This window comes from Amblyraja radiata, chromosome 20 (genome assembly GCF_010909765.2).
Source record: "Amblyraja radiata isolate CabotCenter1 chromosome 20, sAmbRad1.1.pri, whole genome shotgun sequence".
Lineage (NCBI taxonomy): Eukaryota > Metazoa > Chordata > Chondrichthyes > Rajiformes > Rajidae > Amblyraja > Amblyraja radiata.
Genome location: NC_045975.1, coordinates 37,241,593 through 37,254,908, shown reverse-complemented (window position 1 = coordinate 37,254,908; position 13,316 = coordinate 37,241,593). Strand labels below are relative to the sequence as shown.

Below are 13,316 nucleotides of genomic sequence, written 5' to 3'. Positions count from 1 at the left end.
GCCCTTCGAGCCAGCACCGCCATTCAATGTGATCATGGCTGATCATCCACAATCAGTACCCCCCCCCCCCCCCCCCCCCCCGTTCCTGCCTTCTCCCCATATCCCCTGAGGCCGCTATTTTTAAGAGCCCTATCTAGCACTCACTTGAAAGCATCCAGAGAACCGGCCTCCACCACCCTCTAGGGCAGAGAATTCTACACACTTACCACTCACTGTGAGAAAAAGTGTTTCCTCGCCTCCGTTCTAAATGGCTTACTCCTTATTCTTAAAACTGTGGCCCCTGGTTCTGGATTCTCCCAACATCGGGAACATGTTTCCTGCCTCTAGCGTGGCCAAGCCCTTAACAATCTTATATGTTTCAATGAGATACCCTCTCATCCATCTAAACTCCAGAGTGTACAAGCCCAGCTGCTCCATTCTCTCAGCATATGACAGTCCCGCCATCCTGGGAATTAACCTTGTAAACCTACGCTGCATGTCTTCAGCTGTCTGCATTTTCCGTTCTTCCCTCCCACCGTCTCTTGACCTCCTCCCAGAGAGTGTGCACCTGTCGAGCTAAAACTCCTGAGCCCGCGTTCTCGAACAGCAGTGGCTCTGTTCTCGGAGTCCCCTTTGCAAGCCCTCGACCCCAGCGTCTGTGCTCCCTGGCCGTGCATTTGTCCCATCTCAACCTCGTTCAACCGTCTGTTTTCCACCTCCCCCTGAAGCCGGGCCACTACAGCAGGACGGTGAAGCGGATCGACGATGGCAACCGTCTCTGCAACGAGGTGCTCAGCTGCTTCCAGGAGAGAGCCAGGATTGAGAAGCAATACGCCCAGCAGCTGACTAACTGGTCCAAGAAATGGAAGACCATGGTGGAGAAAGGTAAGAGGCCCGTGAATTAACAGCTAGCTGCTGCATCCTCGAGGGCCCAATCTGGCACCACCCCACTCTCTCCCCAACTCACTGACGGACACCCTTCCTCTATACCCTGCTCCCTCTCTCTGTCCTTTTTCCCTTCCCCCTGGATGGCTCCTATCAATATTTTGCCCACTTCTTCCACTTCTCTCTGACTCCTTGCCTCCCCATACCCCTTTCTCTCTCCCTCCCCCTCTCTTTACCTCTGCCCCTTTCTCCCTCCCTCCTTTGAAACTCGGGGACAGCACAGTGGCACAGCGGTAGAGTTGCGGCCTGACATTGCCTGAGACCCAGTTCGACCCTGACTACGGGTACTGCCTGTACGGAGTTTGAACATTCTCTCCGTGACCGCATGGGTTTTGCTCCGGTTTCCTCCCATGTTTCCAAAGACATGGAGGTTTGTCAGTTAATTGCCTTCTGTAAATTATACCTGGTGTATGGGATTGAACTAATGTACGGGTGATCGTTGGCTGGCATGGACTCGGTGGGCCGAAGGGCCTGTTTCCATGCTATACAAAATCTCTAAAACTAAAAGACTTGTGCACATTCACTTTGGTTTGTTTCGCCGTTGGAGCTGATTACTGTACTAAACGTAGTGTGTGTTTCTGTCTCCATGGCACATTCAGGCACTGGTTTCAGTCCCCTTCCACCCACCGGGTGTAAATAATTCTCCATGAGTCGTCCTCTCCATTAAATAATTTTCTTTGAAGCTGTGCCACCTGGCAAAGTGAAATGGAACTTTCTTATCCACACAGTCCAGACATCTCACATCAACTATTTTAACCTTTCCCCATGTTTCCTCCCTTCCAAAGTAAACAATCACATGCTGAACTTCCCCACCATTGTCAATCTCCTGAACCTTCTGCAGTGCTCCATATCCTTCCTGTGTGACATGGCGGCCAGAATCATCTCCACCAATAGCTCATGTGCACACAATTTGATTCACACAACTTGCACACAGAATTTGAACTTGCCTTCCTCCCTACCTCAGCCTAAAGAGAAACCCATCACCCTGGGGGAGTTCCGGTACCGCTGGACTCCGCAGAGTGTTGAATGTATCCTCAATAAGGATTGTAACATAGCTGTATAGTAGTATTATTATGGATATATGTTTGTATTTTATGCTGGTGGGTTCTGGCTTGTTTTATTGTAGTGTAAATATTATTTTTTTAATAATTTAATAAATTTTTGATTATAAAAAAAAAAGAGAAAACCATCCTTTAAAAAAAAAAAACCTTTCAACCAGCTTATCCACCTTTCCCTCTACCTTGAGGGCATTTTGGGCCAGTTAAGATCGCTCTGTTTTTTGTGCACCCCAGTATTCTGCCATTTATCCTATATTCCTTGCCCTCTTTCTTGCCCGTAGCCAAATCTGTTACTTCATACTGCTGCCATTACTTTAAAGACTTGTGGGATGTGGGTGTTGCTGGCAGAGCCAGCATCTGTTATCCTTCTCTGTACACCATTGAGACAGTGGTGAGTGGCTCTCTGAAACTGCAAGTTGAAAGTACTCTGTGTGCTTGGCCTTCCTTCCATCATAGGTGTGGGAGTTCTCGGATTTAGACCAAGCCACATTGAAGGGCAGGCAATATATTTCCACGTCAGCATTGTGTGTGTGACTTCCATGGTCCTTCCATGAACAATGAGCTAATGAATGGGTCAGCAGTCAAGTGGTTGCTTGGGTCTGAATGGTGTTGTGAATCTTGTGAATTGGAGCTGTATTCATCCAGGCAAATGTTGAGTTCACAAGTGATAGGAGCAGAGTTAGGCCATTTGGCCCATCAGGTCTACCCCACCATTCAATCATAGCTGATCTATCTCTCCCTCCTAACCCTATTCTCCTGCCTTCTCCTATTAACATGTGTCACCCAATACTAATCAAGAATCTATCTATCTATCTCTGCCTTAAAAATGTCCATTGGCTTGGCCTCCATAGTCTTCTGTGGCAAATAATTCCACAGATTCATCACCCTCTGACTGAAGGAATTCCTCCTCATTTCCTTCCTAACGGAAAGTTGTTTAATTCTGAGGCTATGACCTCTGGTCCTAGACTCTCCCACTAGTGGAAACATCCTCTCCACATCCACTCTATCCAGGCTTTGATGCCACCAGACCAGCTTGTTCATATATTTTTGTTGTGTAAAGCATTCTCCATGTCTGTTCCCCACCTGGCCAATTACCAGTACCCTTGTCCACTGTAGTAAAAGCTAAATCATTACTGCTCACTCTAAAATGTTAGAGGTCTTTAACCAAGCTGGCAACTAAATCTCCCCCTCACTCAAAGCGACCCTCTGGTGAATGAAGCACTAATCTGCTCTCTGTCCCTAAAATTAATGTGCTACTTTTCTGTAAAATCTCATAAATGTTTAACCATCTATTCAGTGTGCATGTGACACATCAACACTTGGCACAGTGGTCGAGTTGCAGCCTTACAGAGCCAGACACCCCGGTTTGATCCTGATTACAGGTGGCGTCTGTACAGAGTTTATACCTTCTCCCTGTGACTGCGTGGGTTTTCTCCGGGTGCTCCTTTTTCTCCCCACATTCTATAGATGTGCAGTTTTGTAGGTTAATTGCCATATGTAAATTGTCCCTAGTGTGAAGGATGCGATAACATAGAACAAGACACGGGGGGGGTGATCGTTGGTCTCTCGGTGGGCCGAAGGGCCTGTTTCCACGCTGTGTCTCTCTAAGCTAAATGTTCCTAAAATCCACAGGCTAAATCTGATGTGCTACCTCTGCCTCCTGAAACACTATTTAGCTGGGTCAATCAGAAGTGACCTTCCCTAGACATATCCACACTGTCTGTGCTTGATAACCTGGGGGTATTTTGATGATGATTTTATACTATCCTTTCAAATAGTTTCCAATACTTTATCAGGTTGACTGGCCTGCAGTTATTTGAACTGCAGGGAGGACCACATTGTAATCTCAGTCATTTCTGAGAACCAAGTCATTGAATATTTTTAAGGCAGAGATAAACAAATTCTTGTTTAGGACCGGTGTCAAGGGTTATTAAGAGAAGGCAGAGAAATGGGATTAGGAGGCAGAGAACAGCCATGATTGAATGGCGGAGTAGACTCAATGGGCCGAATGGTCTAATTCTACTCCTATAACTTGTGAACCATTGGCATGAATGTAATAGTCTTGAACCATCCTAAGATATTCTCTGCTGTGACTCCACATGGCCCACCTTGTGGAGTTGCACACTGGGCATCAATTTCTTGTAGTTTCCCTGTGAATGCTCTGAGAAATGTGGGCACTGATTATGTATCAGGTTAGAGCGATCATGTTGGGTGAAGGAACAACCCAACCTAATCCTGCCTTTCAGCACTTGGATTGTACCTTTTACATCGCACACAAAAATAGTAGGAATAGATCATCTGGCCCCTAGAGCCTGTCCTGTCATTCAATATAATTATGGCTGAGCTGTGCCAAGGCACAAATCCTCTTCTGTCCCAGTTTCCCACATCCTTCAATTTCCATAGTTCGAATCATGTTTAAATGTGAAATTTTGTCTCTATTCCCTCAGCAATGAATTTCAGACTTCACATGAAAACCTTTTTCCTCAACTCCTACCTAATCTTTCTAGAAATCACTTCAAATCTATGCTCCTGGTTGATATCAGCATCTCTTGGACAAGGTAGAAGTGTCAACTACCTATAGAGGGAGTAGCTAGGGTGAGGAAACCATGATTTATTGGGGTGAGGAGAAGCATTGGGGTTAAGAAGGGTCTTGACCCGAAACAGTCACCTATTCCTTCTCTCCAGAGATGCTGCCTGTCCCGCTGAGTTACTCCAACTTTTTGTGTCTATCTATGATATATTCGGGGCTAGTTAGTGTACACAACAGCTGGCCCTCAACAACTGCAGTGACTCTTGACTAGTTTGTGGAGCAACAGTTCTTTCAATGCCATTGCGAGTTTGCAAAGCTCTGTGAGTGGATTGAGTAGTGAGTGAAAAGTGCCCTATTAACGACTGGATCTGGTGCTTGGGTCTTTATATGTGCATCTTTGTCATCAATACCACCAATGAGGCAGAGTACAGGAGGGAGATTAGTAGCATGATGTCTAGATGACAACTTCTCAGTATCAGTAAAGCAAGGGCACTGGTCATTGACTTCAGGAGGTAGGTTGGAGTACATGCCCCAGTCTGTATCAATGGTGCTGAAGTGGAGATGGTCGGGAGCTGCAAGTATTTAGGTTCTCAAATATCACCAACAATTTGTCCTGGTCCAACCACATTGATGCTAAGGCCAAGAAAGTATACCAAATCTCTACTTCCTCAGAAACTTAAAGAGATTCAACTTGGCTCGATCAATTTCTCTAACTGGAAGAACTGCAATTTGATATGCCAACTGGTTTCCCCAAGGCCACATGCTATTGCTGAGAGTTGGCGGCCCAGTCCAACAACCAGTCTGCACTCGCACCCCCACCCCCACCCCCACCCCACCCCACTCCCCCTCAACTCCATCTATACTTCATGCTGCCTTGGGAAAGCAGCCAACATAATCAAAGACCACTAACACCCAATTGGTCATCTTCTCTCCTCTCCCACTGAGCAGGAGATAAAAAAGTTTGAGAGCAAATACTGTGTTAAATTTGACAAAAGCTCTTCCCCACTGTTATCAGACTCAAACGGACCTTCCATATGCTACGGATGAATTCACGATCTTCCAGTCTACCTCGATATGGCCCTTACACCTTTTTTGTAATCTGCACTTTCTCCTTAGCTGTAACACTAATTATTTATTTTCTCTATTTTCTTTTGCACTACCAACTATACTAGTATGATATGATTTACCTAAATACCACATTACAAACTTGCACGTGACAAAAATGGGCCAATATCAATGCTATTGACGATAATGGTTTAAAATAGTAGCTGAGCAAACGCATCACCTGAAGCGCAAACAGGGACGGGCCAAAAACCTCCAGTTGCATACTGTGAGAATAACAATATAAATCGGAAAAGGTGGATTGAATCTTGTATCACGGTGGCAGATTGGGACTACGGTCTTGAGAGAACCGCATGGACAATTCAAAGGAAGCATTGTGAAAACTACAAACTCTCAGCAAGACCAAGAAGGTGAAATGATGCATGAAGTAGGAAGTCTGGGGGGGGGAAATAGTGGGTGCAATAACAAGCTGTTCTTAGTAGAAGAGAGATTGACCCCAAAACAATCCCCAATGTCTCAGGATGAAAAAATACTCTATTGCTAAATAATTATTTTGCATTTACTATTTCACTTTCAAATGAAGGAGAGATGATGAATTGCAGTAACAATATTATGAGCTGGATCAAGGGAATGCATGCTGGAGATAGATAATAAGTCAGCAGTATTTAGTAATATGCCCATTTTAATTCTTAATCTAACAGTGTGCGAACTGCTGGTATTCAGTGAAGTGTTTGAAAGGGGATGGAATAGGGATTTAGGCATGCCTAACTTCAGTGCATTTAAGCAAGGCTCATTATAAACTCATTGGGCACCTGAGTTCGTAACCTAGCAGAAGACACTCCAGAATGAATTCAATCTGACACAGGAGCAGTTTACATACTAAATGGTAAGAGTTATACTTGCCATCAAAAACACTGATCATAGAAACCTAGAAAATAGGTGCAGGAGGAAGCCATTCGGCCCTTCGATTCATTGCGATCATGGCTGATCGTCCCCAATCAATAACCCGTGCTTGCCTTCTCCCCATATCCCTTGATTCCATCAGCCCCTGGAGCTCTATCTAACTCTCTCTTAAATCCATCCACTGATTTGGCCTCCACTGCTCTCTGTGGCAGGGAATTCCACAAATTCACAACTGGATTTCTGGGTGAAAAAGTCTTTTTTTTTCTCACCTCAGTCTTAAATGGCCTCCACTTTATTCTAAGACTGTGGCCCCTGGTTCTGGACTCGCCCAATATTGGGAACATCAACCACCCGTTTACAATAATCCTAGTTTTTATTCTGGCCACAACTTCCTCCCCAGATTCTGCCACTGTCTCTCACACTGGGACAATCTATAAGGCATGAGACTTGCAGCAAATTCACCCGCCATCCCGTGCATCTTTAGAACGTGGGAGGAAACCAGAGCATCCAGAATAAACCAGCGCAGTCACAGGGAGATCCACAAACTCCATGCAGGCAGCACCTGAAGTCAGGATTGAATCTGTGTCTCTGGCACTGTGAGGCAGCAGCTCTACCAGTTGTGCCACTGTGTTTAAATGTGACGTTGTATATGAAAATAAGCTTTTTCATATTTATTTCCATATTTTGAGCAAAGGAATACGTGGCGATTGCAACTGAAGGAGATTTGGATTAAGGTAGGAAGTCAGAAAAAGCTCAATAGTAATAAACAAAATAAAGATGATATAATTTCTAGAAGCCGGATTTCCATCCTGAGTGAACGTGGGCAAGAACTGTCTAAATTGAAATTAATGGGCAGTAGCTGATAATAAATGGAGTTGTTCTCATTGACAGGATCGGGCTCGTACTGCTCCCACAAAGATCTATTTAGATCTAAGATCTACAAGTATACAATAAATAACTATTTACTTGGATAGGTGATTTTCTATTCTATTACACTTTGTAACCCAGGCTGTGTATTCCTGTATCTAACCCACTCTTTGTCTGTTTCATTCCTCCATCCCCTATATTTCCCATTCCATTCTGCTCTCCTATCTGCCCAACTCAAACCTCTCATTCACCCTTTCCCACTCCCTGCCTTACTTCTCCCACCCCTCTTGCCCTGCCTTACTCCTCTCTTTCATTTGCCTGCTCCCTCTTTTCTTTCACCTCTGCTCTCTTTTAATTTATCTTCTCATTCTCCTTTCTTTCACACACTCTCTCCTCTCACACCCATTCTCTTTCCATGCACCCTTTCTATTTTACTCTCTTTCGTCTACTCTTTTTGCCCTCTGCTCTTGTCATCCTTTCTCCTCCATTTCATGCCATCGCACTCCTTTGCCACTTTTCCCTATTTTGATGCTTTTCTCTCGTTTGCTGATTTTCATCTTTCTTACACATACTCTTTCTCATTTGTCATCTATTCACTTTGGTCCTCTCTCTCTCCCCTTCCCCCCTCCCCTCCCCTTTCTCCCTCCCCTTCCCCCATCCCCCCCTCCCCTTCCCCCTGCCCTTCCCCTCCCCTTCCCCCTCCCATTCCCATCCACTTCCCCTCCACTTCCCCTCCCATTCCCCCTCCCCTTCCCTTCCCCCTCCCCTTCCCTTCCCCCTGCCCTCCCCCTCCCCTTCCCCTTCCCCTTCCCCCTCCCCTCCTCCCCTCCCCCCCTCTCCCTCCCCCCCCCCCCCTTCGCCCCTCCCCTTCCCCCCCCCTCCCTTCCCCCCCCTCCCCTTCCCCCCCCCTCCCCTTCCCCCCCCTCCCCTTCCCCCCCCCCTCCCCTTCCCCCCCCTCGCCCTTCCCCCCCCCCCTCCCCTTCCCCCCTCCACCCTTCCCCCCCCTTCCCCTTCCCCCTCCCCCCCCCTCTCCATTCCCCTTGCCTGACTTTCATCTCTTCTCACTCTTCTGTCCTTTCTTTTGCTTTCTCTCTTATTTCATTCTCACCTTTTTTTCCCTCCACTTATTTCCCCCCTGTCCTCACTTTTGCCCCTGCTCCCCTCCCTCCCTCCCTCCCCCGTTGCTGTCGGCAGGTGCACAGTACGGTACGCTGGAGAAGGCGTGGCATGCCTTCATGCTGGCTGCTGACAAGCTGAGTGAGCTCCACCTGGAAATGCAGCGGCACTTGGCTGGTGCAGACAGTGCCAAGGTTAAGCACTGGCAGAAGGAGGCGTTCCACAAGCAGTTGGTCGGCGGATTCAAGGAGACCAGGGAGACAGAGGATGAGTTCTGCAAGGCGCAGAAGCCCTGGGTCAAAAAGCTGAAGGAGGTGCGATATACAGTAACACTATGATGTAGATGATTCCCGCTCCGAGGGATGTGGTCGGTTGGAAGATGCATCAGTATTCACATCGTAAATCCAACGCCTCTCATTGATGCATGGGACAGTTTCTCATGGGCAGAGATAGTTTCTTTGTGGTCCATACATGGGCCCAGACGGTTTCTTAGTGCCCCTGGCACATAGCAGGAGATGGTGTCTGGGTGCCCCAGGGCATGAGACTCAGACAGTTTCTAGGTGCCCCTGGGTGAGGATCCAGACAGTTTCTAGGTGCCCCGGGTGAGGATCCAGACAGTTTCTAGGTGCCCCTGGGTGAGGATCCAGACAGTTTCTAGGTGCCCCTGGGTGAGGATCCAGACAGTTTCTAGGTGCCCCTGGGTGAGGATCCAAACAGTTTCTAGGTGCCCCTGGGTGAGGATCTGGACAGTTTCTGGGTGCCCCTGTGTGAGGATCCAGACAGTTTCTAGGTGCCCCTGGGTGAGGATCTGGACAGTTTCTGGGTGCCCCTGGGTGAGGATCCAGACAGTTTCTAGGTGCCCCTGGGTGAGGATCTGGACAGTTTCTGGGGGCCCCGGGCTAGCATGGGGAGTGTGTGCGATGATGAACAGCTCGAGCTCTGTGGCTGCCGACTGACGTGCAGGGTGTCACGCGCGCCTCTGCTCATGAGTGAACTCTGCCCCCACCACAGGTGGAAGTGGCCAAGCGGAGTTTCCACGGCGCCTGCAAGGAGGAGCGCGCTGCACAGGTCCGTGAGCACAACAGCCGAGCTGACCAGGCCATGGCCCCAGACCAGCTCCGCAAGCTGCAGGAGCGTGTGGAGAGGAGCTCGCAGGAGATGGAGAAGGTCAGAGAGCAGTGGGGCTTGACGCACGACTGGGGCTGCTGGAGGCTGGGTCATGGGCTGCCAGGGGCTGGGTGGGGAGAAGAACCAGTGTGTGTGTGTGTGTGTGTGTGTGTCTGTGTGTCTGTGTAAGATTGGGGTGCTAATTAAAGGGGCTGCTTTATCCAGGACACCTTGGGAGTTATTCGCGCGGCAATCACTTGGGCAAGTGAGAAGCATCCCGTCATGTCTGGTGGCTAGTGTTTGGGGGTAGGTCACACATACAGGTAGCCCACAGTTAGATCTTCCGTGTGTGGAGTAGAAAGAGGCCCCTTCAGTTGGTGCTGCCTCACAGATCAATTCCATTGACCCAATAATTTTACCTGTAACTTGTTCGCCCCATGTTCCTTACAATGGGTCACACATTCGGGACAATTTTCAAAGATCAAGCGGGGTGGCAGCTCTGCACAACTGTGCTGCCCCGTGCCCCAAGTTGAGGGGGAGAGGGGAGGGGGGGGGGGGGGGGGGGGAGTGCAATGGGGGAGGTGCAAACGCCAGGGCAGGGAGTTGGGCGATCGGGAGAGCGAGCCAATGAGGTGGATGTTGGAGGGGCAGGAGATGGGAGTGTTGGGCGGTGAAGCAGGAAAGGGGGGGATGGGGAGGCACCAGGGTGGGAGATGGGGAGGGGGAGTTGCCAGGGTGGGGGGTGTGGTGCTGGGGCATGTGTGGGGGGAGGGGTACTTTGCCAGCACCCCACGAAGCATGTGGATGGACCATGGAAGGATTGTCTACAGTGGTGTCTGTCTGTCTGTTCCCAATGTTACTGGTGTCGGGGTGCTTGGCGGGACTGGAGTTTCTGTGGCAGGACGGTGGGGTGAGTGGGATTGGTTGCAACATCTCTCGAGGTGAGGTCGACTGAGGGGTGAACTCTGGTTGGGTCAGAGTCGGCTCACGATCTATTAGATCCATCTAAGACCACCCTCCATAGTCCACACCACCCAGACGTGGTTCTCCCACCCCAGCTTGTCCCGTGTGTCCCCACCCGTCCCATTCCACACCCACGTCTGGTCTCCTGTCATCATCTAACCCCAGTCCTTCCTCCACTTCCTTTCTCCCGCACCCAGCCCGTCACTTGCCCCTCTCATCTGTCCAGCCCGTCTCCCCCTCCCCACCTTCCAGCCCTGATCCAGGGGCACGTCACCAGCATGAGCGACCCTCTCTTCCAGGAACTCCCCTCCTGGGCAAGGCTGTCCACCAGGGCCACGGTCAAATGTCCACTTGGATTATAGACCTGACTGAGATGTCATCATCGGTCACTCGACACGAGGATGACTGTCCCCTCATGGAGGACGCCCGTGAGTGCGTGACTTTGTTTAACGTGGGGAGACTGGTGCACAGGCAGTCACCACACGGTCCTTGACGGATCTGGGTCAGAATCCAGTGGCATGGTATCCAAGACGACCAGGGACTGGGATGTGGGGAGCGTCACTCCTGAAGTTCTGGCAGTGTTGACCTGTGGGGTGGAGTACAGATGTGGAACGGGAGAGCAGCGGCCATTTTACAGGGCTGAGATATGTGTGGTTTTGGGGGAGGGGTTGATCTGACTGCTGGTTGCCTGCAGGGTCGTGAACGCTATGAGAAATCTCTGGAGGACCTGAACAAATACAACCCAAAGTACATGGAAGACATGGAGCAGGTGTTTGACACCTGCCAGGACAGCGAGAGGAAGCGGCTGCAATTCTTCAAGGAGGTCCTGCTCGACTTCCACGCGCACCTGGACCTTTCCAGCGTGGACAGGTGGGGACCTTACCTGGCGAGGCAGGGTGCGGGGAGAGTAAATGGGACGGGGAAGAGGAGAGATAGGTTGGAATGATTGAGCTATGGGAGGCCCAGCAGAAACCAAAACCAAAACCAAAAAAACCCCCTGCAGATTCTAGAAATCTGAATTAAAAACCAAGCCTTCTGGAAATACTCCACAGGCAGCAACTGTGGAGTTGGCTTCTGTTGCTGACTGAGACTTTGGCATAACTTTCCGAACCTTGCTCACAAGCTTCCTGCCGGGGTTTGTGACCAGGACCATTGATGGTTCCTGCTTCTGTGAGCTACATGGAAGCACAAGAAGCTGCGGAAGCTGAAATCCTCAACAACGTGTGCTGGAGGAACTCGGCAGTTCAGGTCGCTTCTGGCCAGAGAATGCACAGAGATTAGTATGAAGAATGGTCCCAGCGCAAAACATTGTGTGTCCATTCCTGCCACAGATGCTGCCCGGCCTGGCCTGCCGCGTTGCTCCAGCTGTGTGTTTTTTTGCTAACAGTGAGTGAGGTTTGGCCCTGCCTGTGGTTGGGGAAGTGGCATTTGTTCTCTGCTGCCAGTTTGCATTGGTTCAAAAGGGTTTGGCGACCGAGAAAATCCTCCCAAAGGAAGCAGCGATCCCCTTGTACTTGCACTCTAGTCCACTGTATGTGATGTTCACCAGGTGCTTCATCGGCATTGGGGAAACCAGGAAGAGATTGGGATATTGTCTCTTCTTGCTGCCACCTTCATTCTCAGTCCCACTCCCATTGCAGCCTGTGTATCCGTGGCCTCCTGTAAACTGCTTTCTCCTCTCCCATTACCATGCTCTCCCCCCCCCCCCCCCCCCCCCCCACGCTGCGATCTGAGGAAGGGTCCCTAACAAGAAATGTTGACTGGGTGCTCGCTCCACGGATGCTCCTCGACCGGTCACATTCCACTAGCTTATCTGGTTTGAGGTTGATTTAGGTTCCAGCATCTACAATTTTGGTTGTTTTTTGTTGGGCTGTTGGTCTCATCTCGTTCCATCTGTACTTGGGTCGGTAGTTTGAGGGAGGTCTTTCCTGTGGTTGAATGGTCTGCCAGCGTCTAAGCAAGGAAAATGGACGCTGTTTTCATCTGCAGCTTCTCTTTCCATGAGCCATTTCTCGGGTAAAGTTTCTATATTGCAGCTTTGACAGGCTTGAACGTTGCTGGGCAAGGTTGCTTGGTGGTGTGAGATGCTTGGATCCAACCCCAAGTACTGGGCAAGCTCCAGGCATGGCCATCCGAAGGAGGGGTGCGTTGGGTGCGACCGCACCCCCCTTTTTTTCCTCTAAGAAAAAAGTCACAAAAAAAATCAAAAAAAATCAACGTTTCCACTTTGGAAACGGCCAGTTCTCTGTTATCTCGACCCCGGGCAGGAGTGGCTGAATCTGAACCCAACGGCTGTAACCCCAACACCAGACGCCAAAGTCATCTTCCCCCCACACCAACCCCGCTGGGCCCACGCCACCCCCGCTGGGCCCACGCCACCCCCGCTGGGCCCACGCCACCCCCGCTGGGCCCACGCCACCCCCGCTGGGCCCCCGCTGGGCCCACGCCACCCCCGCTGGGCCCACGCCACCCCCGCTGGGCCCACGCCACCCCCGCTGGGCCCACGCCACCTTCATCCCCCCCCCCCGCTGACCCCCGCTGAGTCTAAGCCACTCCCACTGGGCCCGCGCCACCTTCACCCCCCCTCCCCCGCCTGCTTGGCCCCCACTGGGCCCGCGCCACCTTCATCTTCGCCCCCCCCCCCGCAAGAAAGAGGGGGGGATGGGGGAGGGGGAGAGAGAGAGAGGAAGGGAGAGGAGAGAGAGATGGGGGAGGGGAGAGGGAAAGGGGGATTATCTTCAGTGAGATTGCAAAATTAAGGTAGGTTATATTTAAGGTAGGAGCTA

At 50.3% G+C, this 13,316-nt stretch overlaps 1 protein-coding gene across 15 annotated transcripts in view; it reads left to right on the top strand.

Moving 5' to 3' along the window:
• Positions 1–13,316, top strand: part of pacsin3 (protein kinase C and casein kinase substrate in neurons 3) — a 53,510-nt gene that overhangs the window by 28,174 nt on the left and 12,020 nt on the right. For all 15 annotated transcript variants that reach the window (XM_033038407.1, XM_033038405.1, XM_033038414.1 and 12 more), the window contains 4 exons: positions 708–864; positions 8,539–8,774; positions 9,472–9,627; positions 11,225–11,400. In XM_033038407.1, the coding sequence (XP_032894298.1) occupies positions 708–864; positions 8,539–8,774; positions 9,472–9,627; positions 11,225–11,400 (725 nt within the window). The remainder of the gene's footprint in view (positions 1–707; positions 865–8,538; positions 8,775–9,471; positions 9,628–11,224; positions 11,401–13,316) is intronic.